Below are 20,448 nucleotides of genomic sequence, written 5' to 3'. Positions count from 1 at the left end.
TCTCCGTAGTCATGTGGCTGGCATGACTAAACGCCGAAGGTGCACAGAATGCTGCTACCTTCCCACTAAAGGTGGTCCCTACTTTTCAACTTGCATTTTTACATTCTTTCGGACTGCTAGGTTGGCAGAAACTGAGCAAGTAATGGGAGCTCACTCCATTATGCGGCACTAGGGATTCAAACCAAACTGCCGACCTTTCTGATCGACAAGCTCAACATCTTAGCCACTGAGCCACCGCATCCCTCTATTATAAACGTACAGAACCTTAAAAGATTAACCCAAAAAATATCATAATACGACAGTGACAAACACTTTCCTTGTTGTCTCAATAAAATAAGACCATGTCTAGAAATCAAGCTCAGTTTGAGTGAAATGGCCAATCATGTTCAGTTCTCACACACTGCCTGGACAAGTCCCTTCAATTTTCTCAACAAGGTTTTACAGAAGTGATTTTCTGTTGCCTGCTTCCTAGGGCTGAAACTAGCCCAACATTTCTCAACCCATAATTCTGGGAGTTGCAGTCCACCCACCTTAAAACTGCTAATGTTGAGAACTAGCCCAAGGTCACCCAGCTGGCTTTCTTCCTAAAGTGGCTCTAGATCTCAGTCTCTCTGGATATACTGCAGTAGTGTAGAGAGCCAGTTTGGTGTAGTGATTAAGACTGGAGGCTGGAAATCAGAATACCCTGAGTTCTGGTCCCAATTAGGCACAAAGCCAACTGAGTGAACTCAAGCTAGTTGCTTTCCCTCAGCCCTAGGAAGCAGGCAATGAAAACCCTGCCAAGAAAACTGCAGGGACTTGTCTGGGCAATCTCTGAGAATCAGACAAGAGTGCATAGAAGAAAAGAAAAAAAGATGTCACTACATTTGTGTCAAGTGTCAATCTGAGCTGGCATATGTATAAGGAGGAATGGGGAAGAGATTAGATTTAACATAGAAAACTGACGACAGAAAAGACTTAGTGATCTATTGAGTCTGTGCTTCAATTTTCTGCTTACTTTGTTTATTTATTATTTTTATTATTCATTTTCATTTTATTATTTTTTACCTTTTGTCAGATGATCAACATGTGTTTTATCCCAAGTATGTTTAAACTCAGTTACTGATGATTGACCCACTATCTCTGCTTTTGGTTCCAAGCTTTCACTACTCTTGTGTGAAGTAATACTTGCTAACATTTGAACTTCCCTCCTGCCAGTTTGAGATTACGTCCCCATGTTCCTGATTGTTGCTTAATATTGAAAATCCTGCCTTCTAGAACCTTCATATATTTTATAATTTCAGTCATGTCACCCTTTCTCTTCTGTCGCCCAGGCTGAACATATTCCGTTCCTCTAATCTCTCCTGATATGTTTTGTCCCTCAAACTTTGCACAAATTTTATTGCCCGTCTCTGGCCTTGCTTAATCTTATCTTTTGTTTAAATGAGGTCTCCAGGACTGGACACAGTATTCTCCAAATGAGGTCTGACTAATTTTATATGTGAGATTAGGACCTTTTTTCCTTATTGGTGATCCGTCTAGTGATGCATTCCAGAATTGTATTTGCCTTCACAGCTCCCTGGCCACACTGTTTACACATTTTGCAGTCATCTGCTATGAGCACACCTAAATTCTTTTTTTTCTGTGGTTCTGTCTAATACTGAACCCCTAATACTGTGCTCAGCTAAAGGATTATGTTTCCCTAAGTGCACAATATTACCTTTAGAACCATCGAAGAGTGGTTTCCACATTTTTGATCAACTTTTCAGCAATGTGAAATCATTTTTCCTGTTATGAATACCCCAGGAATGGCAATTCTATCACATACCTTTGTGTTATCATCAAAAAGACAAGCTTTATCTAACAATCCTTCTGTTATATCACTTACAAACCCACTGAATAGAACAGGAGTTTGACTGAGTTTTGTGATACACCACTTGTGTCTTCAGACAGTGCCCCATTAATGAGCACACACTGGGATCTATGCCTGAGCTAACTTGCTATCCACTAAACCACCCAGTGGCTAAGTTTTAACCTGTACATTTTTTATGAGTTTGTTGTGTAGAACTTTATCAAATAGTTTTCTAGAATCCAGATAGACTACGTTCCCAGCACCACCCTCATCGAAAACATTTGTGACGTTAAAAAAAATCAGTTAGATTAGTTTGACATGATCTGCACTCAGTAAAGCCATGCTGCTTTGGGTCCATAAAGAAGCGTGCTTTTTAAGTGTTCATTAATTGTTTTTTTCAGGAATGGTTCCATTAATTTTGCTATGTATTTATTCATGTATTCTCACTTTAGCATTGATATGTACCATTTTTGCAAGAAGATAAGCTGCCAAAATGAACTGTAGTCTAGAAAAGACTATAATAAATTTGCTAGTTTTAAAAGTATTAAGGCTATATATCAGAGGTCCCTGGACATTGGCTGGCAAGAAAATAAGAAGTTATTCATCATGCAGGAAATTGTACTATAATAATACGGTAGAGCACCTTTCACTTCTTAACATATCACATATTTATATCCCATAACATTCTCTGATTTTAAATGATGCTGTTTTGCATGCTGTAGTTGTGGGTTGTGGCTCTTTACACATTCAGAAAGATTTGTCACTCTAAAAATGGTGGTTTTAATCTGATGTGCTAAAAGTGACTTTCTTATAAGGCAATTAAAAGCATTTCAAGACATTGTAATGGTCTGCATAAAGGAACAAATGTTCTAGCATTAGCTATCATTAAAGGATGAAGAACTATTGAATTTAGTGACAATTTCTACTCATTTTGGTACTAAAAAGCAAATGTTTCTTTTATTGACTTTTAGTTTATTTTTATTTATTTATGGCTTATTTGTGTATCTATTATATTGGCTTGTTTAGGTCAAGTTGAATGAGGATGTAAGAAAGGGAAGGAATGGCCTTGAGAAACAAAAGAAAGAAATGCTACTAAAAAATGATCAGATAAAAGGTGCTCACTCTGGGATAAGAATATAAGGTGTGTAAACATCTTAGCCAAGCCCTTTCCTAGTTTACACAAAGATAAGGATCATTCAGAGTTGCAATGTTCTCTTATATATAGCTTTACAATAAAAGTAGAGATGTGACATTGGTTTCCTGCTCTTTCTTGAAAGGCTGACACTGTGACAGCCACCATGGGAAAACTGTTTCTTTATTGTTCCTCAACAACAATAAAAGGATCCATATCCTATTGCATAAGGAGTGCTTTCAAAAACCAGGTAGAAATTAAATCGCAATAATAATTCTATAAATCAAGAGCACAATATTTGTATGTTTATTCAAAAGAATGTCCCCTATATTTAAGTAATTTTTACTGAACAATAGACAACACCACCTAACCAGGTAGTCAATGACCTGCTTTGCCTTCATTCTTCTCATGTTGCAGGGGGTTTTTTTCCAGCAAGAAAAATGAAATTTGAAAAGCCTGTTTGCCTATTTAAGCAGGGAGTGTAACAAAATGGCCTCTCAGTACCCTATGGAAAGTTGAGGAATCAGCATATACAATCGACATTAGCATTCAGAGGTGTTATGGATGAAATTAGTACCCTTTCATTCTTTCTTGTCTTTTTTTGAATTTACACTTGCACTCATCTGATCTGTTATGCTGATAGTTCCTATATATATATAAAGTTATTTTAGTTCAGCAGAAAAACAATCTACAAAGATAATCCCAATTGTAGTTTTCAAGTTATTAAAGAGACCCCTTCTGCCTATACTACATACATTAACGTTTGCCATAAACCTAGACAGGAAGACTCCCAAGTCATCATGAAGAGAGTGCTAGAATTAAGTCTCCTTTTTCAGTGAAACAGAACTCTTAAGACTAAGAGCCATTGGTTCGATATCTACAGGAAGTGTAAAGTTCAAGTTACAAAGAACAAATAATGCCTGCTATAATACCAGTCTTACTGGTTTGTTTTCTACTTTATCTCTAATCTTGTTTGACTGTAATCTTATTCCCAGCTACCTTAAAATGTCTGAAAGATAGTACAGTGAAATTCATTCAAAATGGGTTTGAGTAGCTATTTACATTACAACATACTACTTTGTAATTTTCCTGTCATAGAGAAACTCAGAAGGTCACAAATAAGAGACTACTTTTTAAAACAAAAGCCAAGCCATGTGCCTTAAATACAGTACTAATATCTTTCTTAGCACCCATATATTAACTTTATTATGATCACAGACCACCATAATTACATTTCTTATATTTCTTATGGCGTATGATTCAATCCCACTTGCGTTGGGAATACTTTATTTAATTATTTATTTAATCTAACATATGTAGTTGCCCACTTCACCAAAGCAATTCTGGCTAGTGTACAATAAAGCTAAAAATATAAATAAATGCATAAATGCATAAAACTACTTATCGTTATTAATTATAAAAACATTTAAAAACTATAAAAACATAACAGAAGAAGGAATATTATTAACACTGAAGCCACATCACAAGTTCACTTTGGGCTGAGAAAGGGAAGTCCATGGTAATTCTTAGCTACTTTGTAGCCAATCATAGCTTATCTATTATCATGGCTAATGACAAAGTGTTGCTTGGTGCAAGTCAAACATTCTTCCTTTTGGAAGATTGATTCATGCAGACAGTGAGATAACATCTTTTTGTTCACTTGATGGATAATGGGATTGATATAATTCCTTTTTTACCGCTCTGTATAATATCATGTACTCTATATAAAATGTTTTATCACATAACTAGATCAAATGCCATATACCATGATAGGCAGTGATGGGTTGCACATTTTGTTACTACTGGTTTGCCCCACGCATGAAGCAGGCACACGTGTGTCTTCCACCCATGCACCCAGCCTCAAAAACATGCCTAAATAAGACAGCATAGAGCCGGGGCGGGTAGGCAGGCCCACCTGCGATTTCTGCTACCATTTTGGGCAAACCGGTCTGAACCAGCTGAATACCACCTCTGATAATAGGAAACCACCAATGGCACATCCTTTGGCAATATGAACAATTGTAACTTCGTTAAATGTACATTACATTTATTTATGAAATGTCTATTTGCCATAAGTGAAACCTTCAAAAATACACATATATCAAGAAATCTCATAAGTATATTTATTGACCCTTGATCCTTACTCTTAGTTTGCGGCTCTGCTTTCGAACCAGTTTGCCATGATGAATAAAATGAACCGGACACTGATTAATTGCATTGTCAGCTTTATGACGAAGCCAATCTTCATATCCCTGAATGAAAACGCAAAGAAAACATACAATCAAATGTGTGCTAGAAGAAGAAAATGCCAAACTACTGGTGCATGGTGACCAAAACAATTGCATAGTTGTCTCCATTTGAAACTGGCTTTCTTTTTTATCCTTTGGCCTATTATGCACCATAAATTAGAGAAACCAGGAAAGAATGAAGGGAGTGAAGAACATCAATAAATCTGTATTCCATAATGAAGGAAGAACATATACTCAGAACTTTAAGAGTAGGATCTCTGCTACCAGAACTGAGTTTCCTTCCATGCATGAAGGGGAGCATAACTCTTTCAATGGGATGCATAAACAGAGCTGAAATCCTGAAGATTTAAACTTTATTTGTGCTCCGCACTGAAGGAGATCCTTTCTCATGCATGGAGGGGAGCTGAACTCCTTCAGAAAGCAGTTCTTTTAGCCAATCCCCAGAAATGAGAGGGAGCCAAAATCCAAGCAGAGGGTGAAGAGTCAGCACAGTAAGGTAAGGAGTGCTGACCATCTGCTTAATGACCTATTTGATCACTCAATGATTGAGATTCCAGTCTCAATTGTAGTCATAAGTCAAGGACAACCTGTATATAAGAGAGGTGGGTCTTAAACGTCATGGTCCAGTTCTATCTAGACTTTTTCTGACATAATTCATGCAAGTACTCCTGCTGGGGAGTGCATAAAGTATTTCACTGACATATTAGAATTTTCAATGTTTATTCACACTGAGAATTATAATTTAGAATAAATATCAATAGTTTCATTGGAGTCCCCACAACACTCAGGAATCTTAGAGTTCAACACAAAATTCAGTTTGTATAACTACTTAATGACTAAAAACTATCACAAACTATTTCTGAAAATATGATATTATTGCAGTACTACTGAAGTACTTAGAAATTAATTCCGTAGCATAAAGTAGAAAGTATTATTCCAATATATCAGTATCTGCATGTTTGTTTTCAGACTTCCCCCACCCCCCAACTTAATTGTAATTGTTTTATAATTTCGTTTTCATCAATCAATTCATCCTTGACAGTAACAAATCAATGGGTGAAGGATAAATAAAGAAATATAGTTTTCATATACCTTGGGTACAGCAAATATAACTGCTGTAATCAAAAATAAAAATTCAAAATCAACAAGTGAGGCTTTCCAGAACAAGGGAAATCCCCCTTTTTTTTTCTTTTGCCTGACTGGGGAATTCTAAAAGTCCACACATCTTAAAAGTTATTGAGGTCGAAAAACATTGCTTTAAGCCAATCATCTTTCAGTCCAACTGAGGGAATGTAAAGGCAGAAGGAATCAAACATGACAACAGTCATTGAAATGAATGCAACGTTCAAAAAAACTTTTTTGAAATCCATGCAGTATTGATCCGCCTCCAGTTCTGACACTGAAAAATTAAAATTCTAAAGAGTTAAAATGCTTACCTGTTTTATAGCTGTTACAGTGATGACAAAGAAAAGTGGCAGCCCGCTTGTCACTGGACTGGTTGGAGTGTCAATAATTAACTGGGAAATAAAGTGTCACATATTTTTTATAGAATATGGATTTCAACAAAAAACAAATGTAAACAAAGAATAGAGTTTTCACACTATAATTTTATAAAAACAAACACTGGGTCTTGAAAATCAGTGAGGTACCACTTGACAAGGCAATTTGTCAGAATAATGACTACGCAGCCTAAATATTAAGGAAATTACATAACTTGAAGAAATCCAGCCATATTGATAATTTCAAATGACTGATGGTGTTATTAGGTATAATGCGGAAATACAGAGGAAAATCTAGTTTTTTGCTTAGCCTGACTTAATTACGGTTCCTTGAAATATACCTTTCTGATGCATGTTTTCACAAACACGTTTAGTGCTTCATGTTTAATATTTACAACAAAAGTGTACTTTGTTTAGGGATTTTGCACTGCTCCTTCCCAAGGGCACATATCATTCTGAATTTGAACCAGCCTGTTGTGAGTATAAAATGAATATTCTGGCTTTTCCAGAAGTTTTTTTTTTTCCAAAGTTTGCAAACTCCAAATGCAAATATTTGCAAAACAGGGATTTTAGAGTTTGGAACATTTTCTATAAGATCACAGCAGCTATTTCAAACTCAAAAAGGAAAGTGACTATAGGTAGTTTATGACTTACAATTATTTTTTTAATGACCATCTGAAGTTACAACAGCACTGAAAAAAGTAACATGACCATTTTTTACACTTATGACCATTGTAGCATCCCCATGGTCATCTGACCAAAATTCATATGCAACTGACTCATATTTAAGATGGTTGCAGTGTGCCAAGATCATGTGATAGCCTTTGCAACCTTCTGACAAGCAAAGTCAATGGGGAAGCCAGATTCACTTAACATCCATGTTACTAACTTAACAACTGCAATGATTCAGTTAACAACCATATTACTAACTTAACAATTGTGATGATTCACTTAAACTGTGACAAGAAAGGTCATAAAATGGGGCAAAATTTACTTAATAATTGTCTTTCATAGCAATAGAAATTTGGGGCTCAATTATGGTCATAAGTCAAGGACTACCTGTACTTTCCTTTGCATTTTTCCTGTATATGGCTTATATATCTAATATAAAAAAGAGATGCATTTTACCTGTACAAGAAAAATGATAAGAAAGTAGAAGTTTGCTATTCTTCGGAACTGCTCAAATAGGTTTTTCGGTATAAAGTTCCAAAAGGTATACTGAAAAAGATGGGAAGTTAAGAAAGGCTAAATCTTAATTTACAAAGGAATTAGACATGATTTCTGTCTTTACATATCAACAGTACAATATATTGCAAAATGTTGGGAATAAATTGCATACTTGCAAAATCATTCTATGATCATACAAAGATTATAAGTTACTGTATTTTTCGGAGTATAAGACGCACCAAGGTTTTGAAGAGTCAAATTTTTTTAAAAAGTTTTTGCACTCTGCAAACCTCCCCAAAACAGCCTGTTTTTTCCTAAAACAGGCCCATTTTTTTCAAAAGAGCATGAATAGCCCTTAGGAGGCTTGTAGCGTGCTCATGGGGAGATGGGGGGCAAAAACGAGCAAAAGAATGGCCCATTTTTTGCAAAAATGGCTCCGGTTTTGTCAAAAAAGGGGGGCATTAGGAAGCTTATAGAGTGCTCCTGGGGGCTGGGGGGCACAATTGAGCAAAAAAATGCTCCATTTTCCTCATTTATGCCCTCCCCAGCCCCCAGGAGCTTTTTGAAAGCCTCCATAAGGCTATATACAGCCATTTTGGTGAAGGGGTGGGTGGGTTTCAGGAGGCAAAATGTTGTACTCAGTGTATAAGACGCACCCAGATTTTCAGTATCTTTTTTGAGGGAAAAATGTGTGTCTTACACTCTGAAAAATGTGGTATATATTATATACAGTATCCAGGGGTGGGCTGCTGCAGATTCGCACTGATTCAGAACCTCTAGCTAAGAATCTGCCCAGTTCAGAGAACCCGCAAATCCCACCCCTGGCTGGCCCTGCCCATCCTGCCCAACCCACCATGGCCACACCCACCCAGCAATCAGGCAGGGAACCCCTTGCTAAAATTTTTGAAGCTCACCCCTAGGAATGCTAGACTGGTGGGCAGTTGCACCATTAACCAAGGCTTGTGTGCAAGGCAGGCTTTTTGAGTGGTAGCAATGTGGCTAATGCTAAAGTTGAGGTGGGAGCCTCAATTTCAGAACCAGCTCTGCCACTGAGTTTTCATAGTAGCCTAAATTGAACATGCTATTTTATGCTTGAACAAACTTTTTTTTTTTTTTTAGTATTGGCAAATTTTAATAGTAAACAGCAATTTTTTATTTCAGTGCCAGACGTCTGTCATTAAATGAGAGACTTTGGTGCAAAAATTAAAATTGTTGATAAAAAGAGGGGCATGTGTACATTGAAGCCAAAAGTGCAAGAAAAATTAAATAACTATGACATGGGAAAGGAAAAGAATAAAGATATAAGGAAATACCTTTGATGAGACTATTCTGTTGTCTGGATACCTCTGCGGAATGTATGCTTCAGCACCTGGAGGGGGTTCACGATGCCCAACATAAATTGTCCGATTGTCTACCCAGTTCTCTTCCCCAGCACACTGTGAAGAAAAAATAATAATTCAGCCAGTAATTCTATATCAGAGGCTTGGTTTTGTTGTTGTTGTTTTGCTTTAGGGAGTATTCCCCTGATTTGAAGTTATTTTTTTTCCGGTTTGTATTTTCTGTTTTATTGTAGTGCTATTGTGTTTATATTTTTGTATGAGGCACATTTTACACCATATTTTAATGTAAGCCTCCAAGAGTCCTTTTTTATTGGAGCAGTATAGAAATATATTAAATAAACAAGTAATAAATAACTGAACTAATGAAACATGCATCAACTCATGCTTCATGTAGGATTAAAGTTCCATCTCCTAAATCTCTAATGAATAATATTCATAATATGAAATATAATAAATATAATAGATGATAGATAGATAGATAGATAGATAGATAGATAGATAGATAGATAGATAGATAGATAGATAGATAGATAGATAGATAGATAGATAGACAGACAGACAGACAGACAGACAGACAGACAGACAGTTTTTATGGCTTAATTGTACATTACCCAGAGATGTGTGGTTTATGCATTTGATATAGAAATAAATAAACAAAACAGTTTCCCAAATACTGAGATGGTAGGTAAGCCATCAGAATCCTATATTCAAAACAATAATTACTTTTGTTTTATTCATAAATATTATATATCAGGAAAGTAGCTCCTATGTTAGAATATCCAACATTCTTAAAATAGATAGGCTGTAGTCTGTTTTAGATCTCCAACCAGGTTCAAGGATACACTACCAGTGCTTGAGTTTGCCTCTCTTGCAGACAAACTAGAGTTAAGCCAATGCTAATGTTATCTCACATTTTGAAGATGTGTGTATATTGAATAGTTCCAGTCTTTGTTTCTAAAATTTTGCTTAAAGTACTTTCATTCAGAAGTTTCAGAGCAGATGTTTCTAGGGCCGTGAAGGCAAACCTATGGCACGCATGCCAGAGATGGCACACAGAACCCTCTCTGTGGGCATGCAACAAAAGCTGCTCTTCTGTTTCTGGCATGTGCATGCACACCGGCCACCTGATATTTGCACATGCCAGAGCCCCGGAAACCTGAAGACCAGCTGGCCAGTGCACATGCGTGCTCCAGCCACCTAGTCTTCGGGTTTCCGTGCTCCGGCGTGTGTGACCAGCTGGCCAGCATGCATGCACATGCCAGAAACCAAGTATGGGCACTCGGTGCTGAAAAGGTTCGCCATCACTGTTCTAGGGCAATTCAATCAAAAAATAATTAATCATTGATTTTATGATTTCAGAAATTTCTATCTAGGGGATTCTTCAAATTAATTAACTTGGATTTTAACTTTCAATCTAGCTATATAGTGAGTGCCTGAACACTAGTACATATTTAAAACTGTACTTTAAAGAGTCTTCCACAAATTTGCCTTGAATTGAATCTGAATGAATGACAAAAGCAAAGCAGAGGAATTTGCAGGTCACATCTATTACTATTAGAATAAATGACAATTGGCTGAGTCCACTCAATGTTAATCCAGCGGCTCTAACTTTTTGGGCACTAAGGACTGGTTCCATGAGGAGAGGTTTTTCTGTGGACCGGAGGGGACCTGGTTTTACGGATGAGGCTTCATTTGTTGGAGCAGCCTGGTTTCTGGCATGCCACAGACTGGTGCCAGTCCATGGACCGGGGGTTGGGGACCGCCGTGTTAATCCATTAACCATGATTTTACAAACTGCTATGCTTCTGTTTGCAGAATACCCTCTGTCAACTGAACAAAATATGTTGACAGTCTGATAATAATGAGATGTTAGGAAGTTTAGATCAAATCTTCACTGGTTGCAATAGAGTTATTTATTGGAACAGACTAAGAGCTTTCCCAACAGAAACACTATAGAAACACAAATCCAGAAAAATTATTTAAATTATCCTCTTTAATCTAATAATCCTTGTATTTCACCTCTCTTTCCATTTCATCTCAACTTTTCTGACAAAAAAATTCTGTATTTCCATAATTATACACAAATTCACACACCCATAAATCTGATACCAAATATGCACACATTTATGATTAAAATTAAATACTACACTTTCTCTCAGTTCAGTAAAAGGAGACAAGATTTCTATTAAACCTCTTTAAGATTATAAACAACAAAGACCTCTGAAGCTTGTACTGTTCTAGATACTTGTTCCTTTATTCTACCATTGGAGGAATATGCTCTATAGTTATATAATGGTATGTGGGAATGACCTTGGAAGACAGGAGAAAGAGCCACAAACTAAACTATGTCCGGACAACAGCAACATAGAAGGAATGGGCTCTGCCAAAGATCTCAGAACAAAGCCTCCATAGTTTCTTGAATTGTGAAGACGAGGGAGGAAGAGATGTACTTTCAGACTTGAAAAATTCTTCTAATGAAACCTTACAGTAAAGATAAAGATAATATTCTTTGTGTGCTTCATGTCTGGACTAGCTCAAAATGCTCACAATAATTTATGGGAATAAAAGAGTATTTACCTTGTTGTTTTTCCCCACTAATTGGCCAAATTAATACATTAGCATCAGAAAAAATAGCATAATTCATCCTTGAAACAGAGTACAAACATGATTTTTATCAAAGTATAAATCTGAATCCTAATAAAATATAGCTCCCGGGCACCCATTCTGTATATTTAGCACAGTTCTCTAATTCTCATAATAGCTTTTGACATTCAACCCTTCAAGGGAATAGAAACCAGGAACAATTTATATTTCTTTTTTGGTGTGTGCATCTCTGTATATAAAAGTTAAATTATAACCAACGTGTTTCTATTGTCTTCCATTTAGAAACTAACATTGTTATATTATAATTTACTCTCTTAATTTAAATATCCTAAACCAGTATTTGCACAGAATGCATTGCTCTGCTTAACTGAAAATAGCTGCTACAACAGCTATTAAAGCTGTCATAATGGGATCATAATGGTCACAATTAAAACCCCCAAAGGTTTTACATATTGCATCAAGGAGAAACCTGTCACTAAGAGAATAGTGTTTGTTGGAACTGTGGTATGGTCCAATTAGATTACACTAAAATTTATTTACATCAACATCATTGATTCCAATAAATATAGTTGGTGTGTGTATGTATCAGTGTGTATGTGTATTATTCTGTTCAATTGTATTTAATTTTCGGAGATTGCCTAGAGAGGTTTCTGGTTTCTTGGTAAGATTTTTCAGAAGTACTTTGCCATTGCCTGCTTCCTAGGGCTGAGAAAAAGAAACTGGCCCAAGGTCATCCAATGGCTTTGTGATTAAGGTGGGACTAGAACTCACAGTGGCTAGGATGTTCAGTGGCTAAGACGCTGAGCTTGTCAATTGGAAGGTTGGCAGTTTGGCAGTTTGATTCCCTAGTGCGACATAATGGGGTGAGCTCCCATTACTTGTCCCAGCTTCTGCCAACCTAGCAGTTCGAAAGCATGTAAAAAATGCAAGTGGAAAAATAGGGACCACTTTGGTGGGAAGGTAACAGAGCTCTGTGCACCTTTGGCATTGAGTCATGCCAGTCACATGACCACAGAGACATCTTCGGACAGCACTGGCTCTTTGGCCTTGAAACCGAAATGAGCACCGCCCTAGAGCCGCCATATGTGCGAGGGGAACCTTTACCTTTACCTCTGAACTCACAGTCTCCCTGTTTCTAGCCTGATGTTTAGCCATTACATCAAACTGTTTTTCAAGTATATATATATTTTCTTACCAAAATATTTAAATAATATGTACCAAACATAAAAAATAGAATAGCTATATTGATCAAACTTTTAAAGTATAGCAAAGTAAAACCAAAGGCACATCGTGTGGCTTATCTTAATAGGAACTGCCTGGAATTCTGTGAATGTGGCCGCCCAGTTCTCTTTTAATTGAATATTGATATACTGAGGAATACTGGTTTCAAATTACATCTTTCACAACCCAGTCCTGATCTAGACTAAGTGCTCTCACAGGATATTTTGGATTTTTGTTTGACATAATGCATGTAACATTATTTAATCCATAGTTTTCTGAAGCAGGATGATTATTCTAACATCTCCCCATAGAGCAGGGGTGTCAAATTGGTGCCCCACAGTCGGATGTGTCACATGCAGGCCACACCCACCCCAACTCCATGAATGGGGAAAACCTAATGAAATGTCATGATGGCAATGTGAAGCCATGTGTTTGACACCTGTGCCATAGAGTACTGTGTTTCCCCGAAAATAAGACAGGGTCTTATTTTCTTTTGACCCCTGAAATAAGCACTTGGCCTTATTTTCAGGGAGGTCTTATTATTTTTGAGGTGCAGGAGGCGGCGAGCATGGTCACCTCATGGCTGCTGCTGTGTTGCAATATTTTTGGGGAGACATTATTTTCAGGAGAGGGCTTATTTTAGCGCATCTACTCAAAAGCCCAATTGGGCTTATTATCCAGGGTTGTCTTATTTTCAGGGAAACAAGGTAACAAAACATTTAGAACCAGAGTGAATTTTACTTCTAGTCTTGAGCTGAGAGTCAGAATAAGATAAGTTCATTGCAAACTGAAGGTGCTTTGTAGCCATTCTTCTTTCCGCTAAGGAATCAAGTAGCACAAAGCTAGGCAAACAATACAGAGATAGATCACAGAAAGACAAAAACAAAAGAATTACTCTCCTAATCCCAGGAAGAGAGAAATTATGTTCAGGAAGGACTGGATTAAAGGCATAATAACAGGTTTTGCCATGTAACAATTCACTAAGATATCCGCCCTTCTGATTCCAAAGGTTGCTTTCTCCTACTGCAATTTGGAATCTATATGTTGGGAGATGAGAGGCATGGAAAGGAGTCAGCCCAAATCATATGAGGATAGAAGATGGGAGACAATGGAAGTATATATTCTTCCCAAAGTAGGGTCATAGTAGGGAGATAACCTCATCTGCAAGGGGAAACCATTTGAATGGTGCATTTAAGGAGTTATTGCACCTCATTGCAGCTTTGATATTGATGAAATCCGAGAGCCGAGGTGGCGCAGTGGTTAGGGTGCAGTACTGAAGGCCACTATAGCTGACTGTTATCTGCAGTTCAGCAGTTCTAATCTCACCGGCTCAAGGTTAATTCAGTCTTCCATCCTTCCGAGGTAGGTGAAATGAGGACCCAGACTGTGGGGGCAATATGCTGACTCTGTAAACCGCTTAGAGAGAGCTGAAAGCCCTATGAAGCGGTATATAAGTCTAACTGCTATTGCTATTGCTATTGCTATGATACTGGGATATGGCAAGAGCAAGGAGGGAGTATCCCCAAAAATGGTACATCTCAAGAGTCTTGGTCTAATTCCTTGTGGTCAGACAAGGTAGACCTTTTCATTATATTATGATTATCAGTTTGCCTTCCTTTGTGGGCTTTGTCTCCAAGCATACCAGCTCAGTTTTAAAGCAGATTCTATCATTCTTCAGTAATGTCATATGAAATACACTTAGATTCATATAGGATGCAACTATTTTGAAACTTTATAATCCAATTAATTATAATTTCAATTGAGTAGGATGACAAGAGGCATAGAAAATAAAAAATATATGCTGGTAGCTTTATGCCCCAGTTAATAATAAAAAATTATACATTTAAAAAGTAAGAAAGTATCCCAAAATAGATATATTTCATATGATATTATTAGACATGATATTATATAATATATGATATGATATTAATTTGTTTTCCATCCTGGTTTACTCCATATATGTTGAGACTATAATTCCTTAATTTCTCAGCTAAGACAGCTTGAACTTGGTCTTGGTATGACCAAAAATTCTGGAAGTGCAATATAAATTTGTCTAGAAGGAGTTAGCATAGAGAAAGCTGTTTTGGAGAAAGCCTCCAAAATAAATCTCAGCTTCTTCCTTGTTCAACAAAAGTTAATTATTCTAAATTAATTATTCCTGCTTTAATGGCCCCACTGGACTATAATATTGATACAGTTTTTATGTTTTAATTGTACACTGCTCAGAGTTGCTCTGTGAATGAGATGGACAGTCTCAAATTTGATATATAAATAAATAAAACAAAATAAATAAAAGCAATGCTTAAAGCAGCAGCATACAATATTAAAGCCATTATTTTACAATCCCCTTCCCCAAATTCTAACAATAAATATATAGTACAATAGATATTGCTGCAACTCTGGATAACATTTATCAATATATAAACTTTAAAAGTATAACAAAAGACAGTTTTCCACCCTTTGCCAGAGCTCCATCAGAAAATTCCACTAAGACCTTTGCACAAAAAGAACACATGCACAAAAAGAAAAGAATAGAAAAATCATGCATCAAAATGGACAGGGTAGTGAAGTGTATCCATCTCTTTGTACTTTATTACTTAAACCCATTAAAAGGTACATCCAAGAAACCATAAATATGCCTTAGCATTATGAGTTTCTAATAATAACCAAAAGCTCAATGTACCGAAACCAAGTTTCATTGGCACATCAATGAGGAAGCATTACTTATGCTTTCTCTTGCTCCAACACTGTCAGCAAAAACAGAACCCCAAAACTGGGGTGGGAGGGGTGGAAATCCATTAAACTGTCTTTCCATCACATGCAAAAATACCATTTTCAAGAATGTTATCTTTATCAAACTCAAAAGTTAAGGGAATAATAATTTATATATGACTTTGAGTCTAGCTTAAAGGTCATAAAAGTTTAACATAATCAAAAGCTTTCAGAAAAAGATGAGGCACCAATATGTCACTTGGGTTAAATATTGGGATTTTTAGAGATTTGTGCTTTTAAGAATGTATTCAATAAATAAAAGCCTATAACCCAATATTATGTAAGAGGTATAACCACATTACTCTAATTTAGCAAATACAGAAGTACAGGTGGTCCTTGACTTATGACCACAAATGAGCCCAAAACGTATGATTTCAGTGAGAATTTGCTAAAGAGTTTTGTCCCATTTTACGACATTTCTTGCCAAAGTTGTTAAGTGAATCACTGCAGTGGATAAGTTAGTAACCTTAAAGTGAATCTGTCTTCCCCATCAACTTTGCTTGTCAGAAGATCGCATAGGGGGATCACATCACCCTGGGACGCTGAACGGTCGTAAGTATGAGGCAGTTGCCAAGTATCTGAATTTTGATCACATGACCATGGGGTTGCTGTAGAGGTTGTAACTGTGAAAAATGGTCATAAGTCACTTTTTTCAATGCCGTTGTAACTTTGAATGGTCACTAAATGAACTGTTGTAAGTCAAGGACTACTTGGACTTTAAACCTAGCAATGTTATTGTGATATAAGCATCTATAAGTTATTGTATTAGAATAAATGAACCAGACTTGTCTGAACGAGGTGAGATTGTTCATGGCAATTCATGGACAGCAACAGTGGTGGGTTGCAGGCGGTATGCCCCGGTACAGGCGTACCAGAGCCTGCCCGGAGGACCGGGTACCGTTTTGGTTCGGTGCTCCAGAGGCTCCTCCCACCCTCCTGAGCTCTTTACCTGTCCTTTAAACCTTTGGCACTTCAGGGCATGTGCATGGCACATATGGCACCTGTGTGACACTCCGGCGAGCATCTGGAGCGTTTGGGAGGCTTGCAGAAGCGTCGCAGGCAAGTACGATGCATGCGCGCATTGTACATGTCCATGTGGGTGATGCCGGAACGGTTGGAAAGGAATCCGCAACCCACCACTGAACAGCAAATATGGAAAGCTTGAAACATGATTTTATCACTGCCACCACTTTGATAAGGAAATCCTTCTCACAACACCTGCAACATGCTAGTCTCCTGTCTGCCCTATAATTAGGTAGACTGCAGTCCTAAAAACACATAGTGTGATTACTAGGCAGCAGAAGAGGAATTTTTGCCTTGAGAAAACACTTACCATCTCTCATACTGCTGAGAATAATTCAAGTGGGGTGCAAACTGGTATGAAGGAATTAGTAGAAGGTTTGAATAAACACAGCAGATATTATACACTGAGTTCTGCATTCCAAATTAATTATAATTTGTACTATTTTAATTTAATCATTCTGCTTCTTTTGATTAAAAAAATCGAAAGTGGAAACTCCTGAATATTTCTAGAATTGTTTTTGTTCTATCTTGAAAGAAATGTATCTGGACACTGTAATAACAATAAAAAGATATAGCTAGATATATTGCAAGGGCTTCCTCTTGCAATACAAAACTTTCCTTCAGTCTGCAATTATCCATAATTTGGTTTTAATTTTAATTTAGTGTCGTATCTATAGCTAGATTTTGTGAGAGACCATGAGGAAGCTCGGAAGGTAATGGAAGGAATAGTAAACATAAACAATTAAGAAATAGAAAAGGGAGGAAGAATTTTGGCCTCATAATTGACAACAGCCTGGTTCAATACTTCTCAAACTTAGCAAGTTCAACAGGTGCAGGGGGATTCTGAGAGTTGAAGTGCACACATCTTTAACTTACCAAGGTTGAGACATACTGATCTAGACGGTACTTAGGCACCTGGGAACAATGGTACAACATGTTCTTCGAGTCTTTGCCTTAATGAACTCACTAATAAATATTGGTTTCCAAGAGTCTGCAGTTACCTGTATTTTCAACAATATAGATATATTATTGAAATTAGGGTAATTTGTTCTTTCCTGAGGTAGTACAAAAAGATATAGGAGCAGAAATTGAAAACATTATAATTAACCAATAAATAGCACATTGGAAGAATTGGAAGCTCATCTTTAGAGTTTTGGACTTGCTGCTTGCAGTTCACAGGCTATTTGTATAACTTGTTGAGTAAAACTTGTTTACTGAATTAAAAACCTGTCTGCATTTGTACAATGCATGATATTAAAAATAAAGACATTGACTGAGTTTGCCCAACATGCTGAATTATAAAATGAGGCAATTCCATTTTAGTGCCATGTTGTGTCAACCTAGCCAAACCTTAGAGATTATACATGATATTTATGATATTTAAATTTCATTTTATTATTTTAAAGATTTGTATGACCATCTATGTTAGAGCCCAACTCTGAGCAGTTCACCACAAAAAATTTCCCTTCTCTTAATCTAGGCCAGTAATGGCAAACATTTTCGGCTTGATGTGTCAAAAATTCAGAAAAATGCTAATTTTACTCTTCTGGAGTGCATCCCTCTCCCCCCCTCCCAAACGAAACAGAAACAGTTCTTTATCTCCACTCACCTCTCCATCTAGGCCACCCTGAATAGCACTACTTGGTAGCAAAACCAAGGCTGGGCCTAAAGTAGAGACTTAGACCTTGATTTCAGCCCCACTGCTGCTACTCCAAAAGGCCACCTCCTGCCATTCCCCAAGAGTAAAGCCTCAGCCAATGCTCCTCAGGATCCAGCACAGAAAAAGGCTTAGCACTAACTTTTTCTTATCAGGAGAAAAAGTCTCCAGCCAGTTTATCTTTGGGTGATGTTCTGAGGCCAGGCTGCACAAGGCCTTCATCCTTGAAACAACTTTGGAGAATGTTCTTCCATGGCCTCAGCAACCTCCAAAAATTGTGCAAAAGCATGTTCTGTTCTGTTCTGATAGCCAAATCTGGCCCTAGGTTCTGCCTCAGTTTACCTTCCCAATAAGCAACCAAATCGGAAGATCATTTAAAAGCAATTTATTAAGGTGCCCTGATAAAGTGGGACCTCCCTAAAAAAAAGGGAAAGCCTCAAGACCCATCTTACACTCCCTTTTATAGTTAAGACATCAAAGAAAATGCAAGAGGAAAGATGATTGGACAGGACAAACGTTACTTCCCCTTTGCATAGTCAATCAGTTACATGTAGTGAAACATGTTACACATTTGCATCCCACATGTTTGTTAAATGAGGTCTGACTTCAGGAGAGGAGTAAAATTTAAGAAAAAGGCTTAGCACTAACAAAGGTTTTCTTATCGGGAGAAAAAGTCTCCAGCCAGTTTATCTTTTCAGTTAGAAATGTTAAAAACTATCAATCAATCCATACAGCAACAAGATAAAAAGTTTTCCCACATTCCAATTTTTAATGAGTCTTAACATCTTTTAAAAGAGAGAAAAATAAGCTAAATTAAAATACAAAGTAACTGTGTTAGTTAACAAGTTACAAAATCCATCCCATGTGCCCCTCAGTTCCCATGCAATTTTCAGAGGCTCAGGCTGTGCAAGAGCATGACCCTCTTGCACTACTTCTGGAGGCCACAAAAGAACATGGCCCATTCTCACATGGCCACTGCAGCATCCAAAAATTGCCTTAAAATGGGACATGCTTTTGAGACTAGTGTAGTTGGGTTTTACTGAATGCTGGCATGTCATCTTTTACATGTATGTCATGTGAACTGGTCTATCTGATTACTGTAATGTTCTCTCCCGCTTGGCTCTCTACAGTTCTATTGGATTATAATGTGCATCATGGTTGGGATCATAAGAGTTGCAGACCCACACACCAGAAAAGTATCAAAGTTTGGGGCATGTTTCTCAAAGTAGTTGTAATGATTTAGTATACCTTTTCACCCAGTAGCAATTTGCAGAGAGGAACAGAGAAAAGTCTATTTTTCTAGATACTGAATTCTCCTATTATGCATTTTTTTGTGTAATGTGTATTACTAAAATACAATAGGAGCAATTTTTCCATTTCAATTCCTTGCTATGACAATAGCCTTGATCCAGCAGCAACAGCAGCATGGTTCTATCTGACCAGTTGGAGAGGAGAGAAACAACTTATTGTGGGGAAAAACCTGTTTATTTTCATTCTTGATTTCAAGTTACATCAGTTCCATATAAACAAGGAAAGAGAGGAACAGATTTTAAACAGCATCTGATTCAAACTGGTTTATTCCTAGGTGAACCAACATTACTCAAAAGAAATTATTCTTGAAATGGCAAGAGATTTTTGTGCAGTATAACTTCATGTTATTGATATGTTTTTATGTTTTTACCACCTTGACTGTCCATAAGGCAAAATTTGAAGTGGTACCAATCAATATGGTTGCCACAGAGACCAAACACATTTTTGTTCTGCAACAGCATTAATGCTACTAAATCACAGTTTTAAGATGTTAAGCGGTATACTCTTTTCCAAAGTCTATTCGATGAGAGACAATGATAATAGGGAAAAAATGTACATGTACACAGTGGGCCAAATTACTGTATAAGCTTCCCAATTAATATTTGTACACAATAAGTTATTTTGCCATAATGCGAACAGCCA

The 20,448-nt window shown here is 37.0% G+C and overlaps 1 protein-coding gene across 5 annotated transcripts in view; it reads right to left on the bottom strand.

Moving 5' to 3' along the window:
• The window catches only part of ATP11A (ATPase phospholipid transporting 11A), a 135,624-nt gene that overhangs the window by 60,414 nt on the left and 54,762 nt on the right, over positions 1 to 20,448 (bottom strand). For all 5 annotated transcript variants that reach the window (XM_087726462.1, XM_087726460.1, XM_087726461.1 and 2 more), the window contains exons 2-5: positions 9,192 to 9,314; positions 7,840 to 7,929; positions 6,649 to 6,729; positions 5,108 to 5,215 (exon numbers count right to left, since the gene is read on the bottom strand). In XM_087726462.1, the coding sequence (XP_087582588.1) occupies positions 5,108 to 5,215; positions 6,649 to 6,729; positions 7,840 to 7,929; positions 9,192 to 9,314 (402 nt within the window). The remainder of the gene's footprint in view (positions 1 to 5,107; positions 5,216 to 6,648; positions 6,730 to 7,839; positions 7,930 to 9,191; positions 9,315 to 20,448) is intronic.

This window comes from Thamnophis sirtalis, unplaced genomic scaffold (assembly GCF_051295495.1).
Source record: "Thamnophis sirtalis isolate CommonGarterSnake01/CBP01778 unplaced genomic scaffold, rThaSir2_p1.2 scaffold_12, whole genome shotgun sequence".
Lineage (NCBI taxonomy): Eukaryota > Metazoa > Chordata > Lepidosauria > Squamata > Natricidae > Thamnophis > Thamnophis sirtalis.
This window is presented reverse-complemented; position numbering and strand designations above follow the sequence as displayed.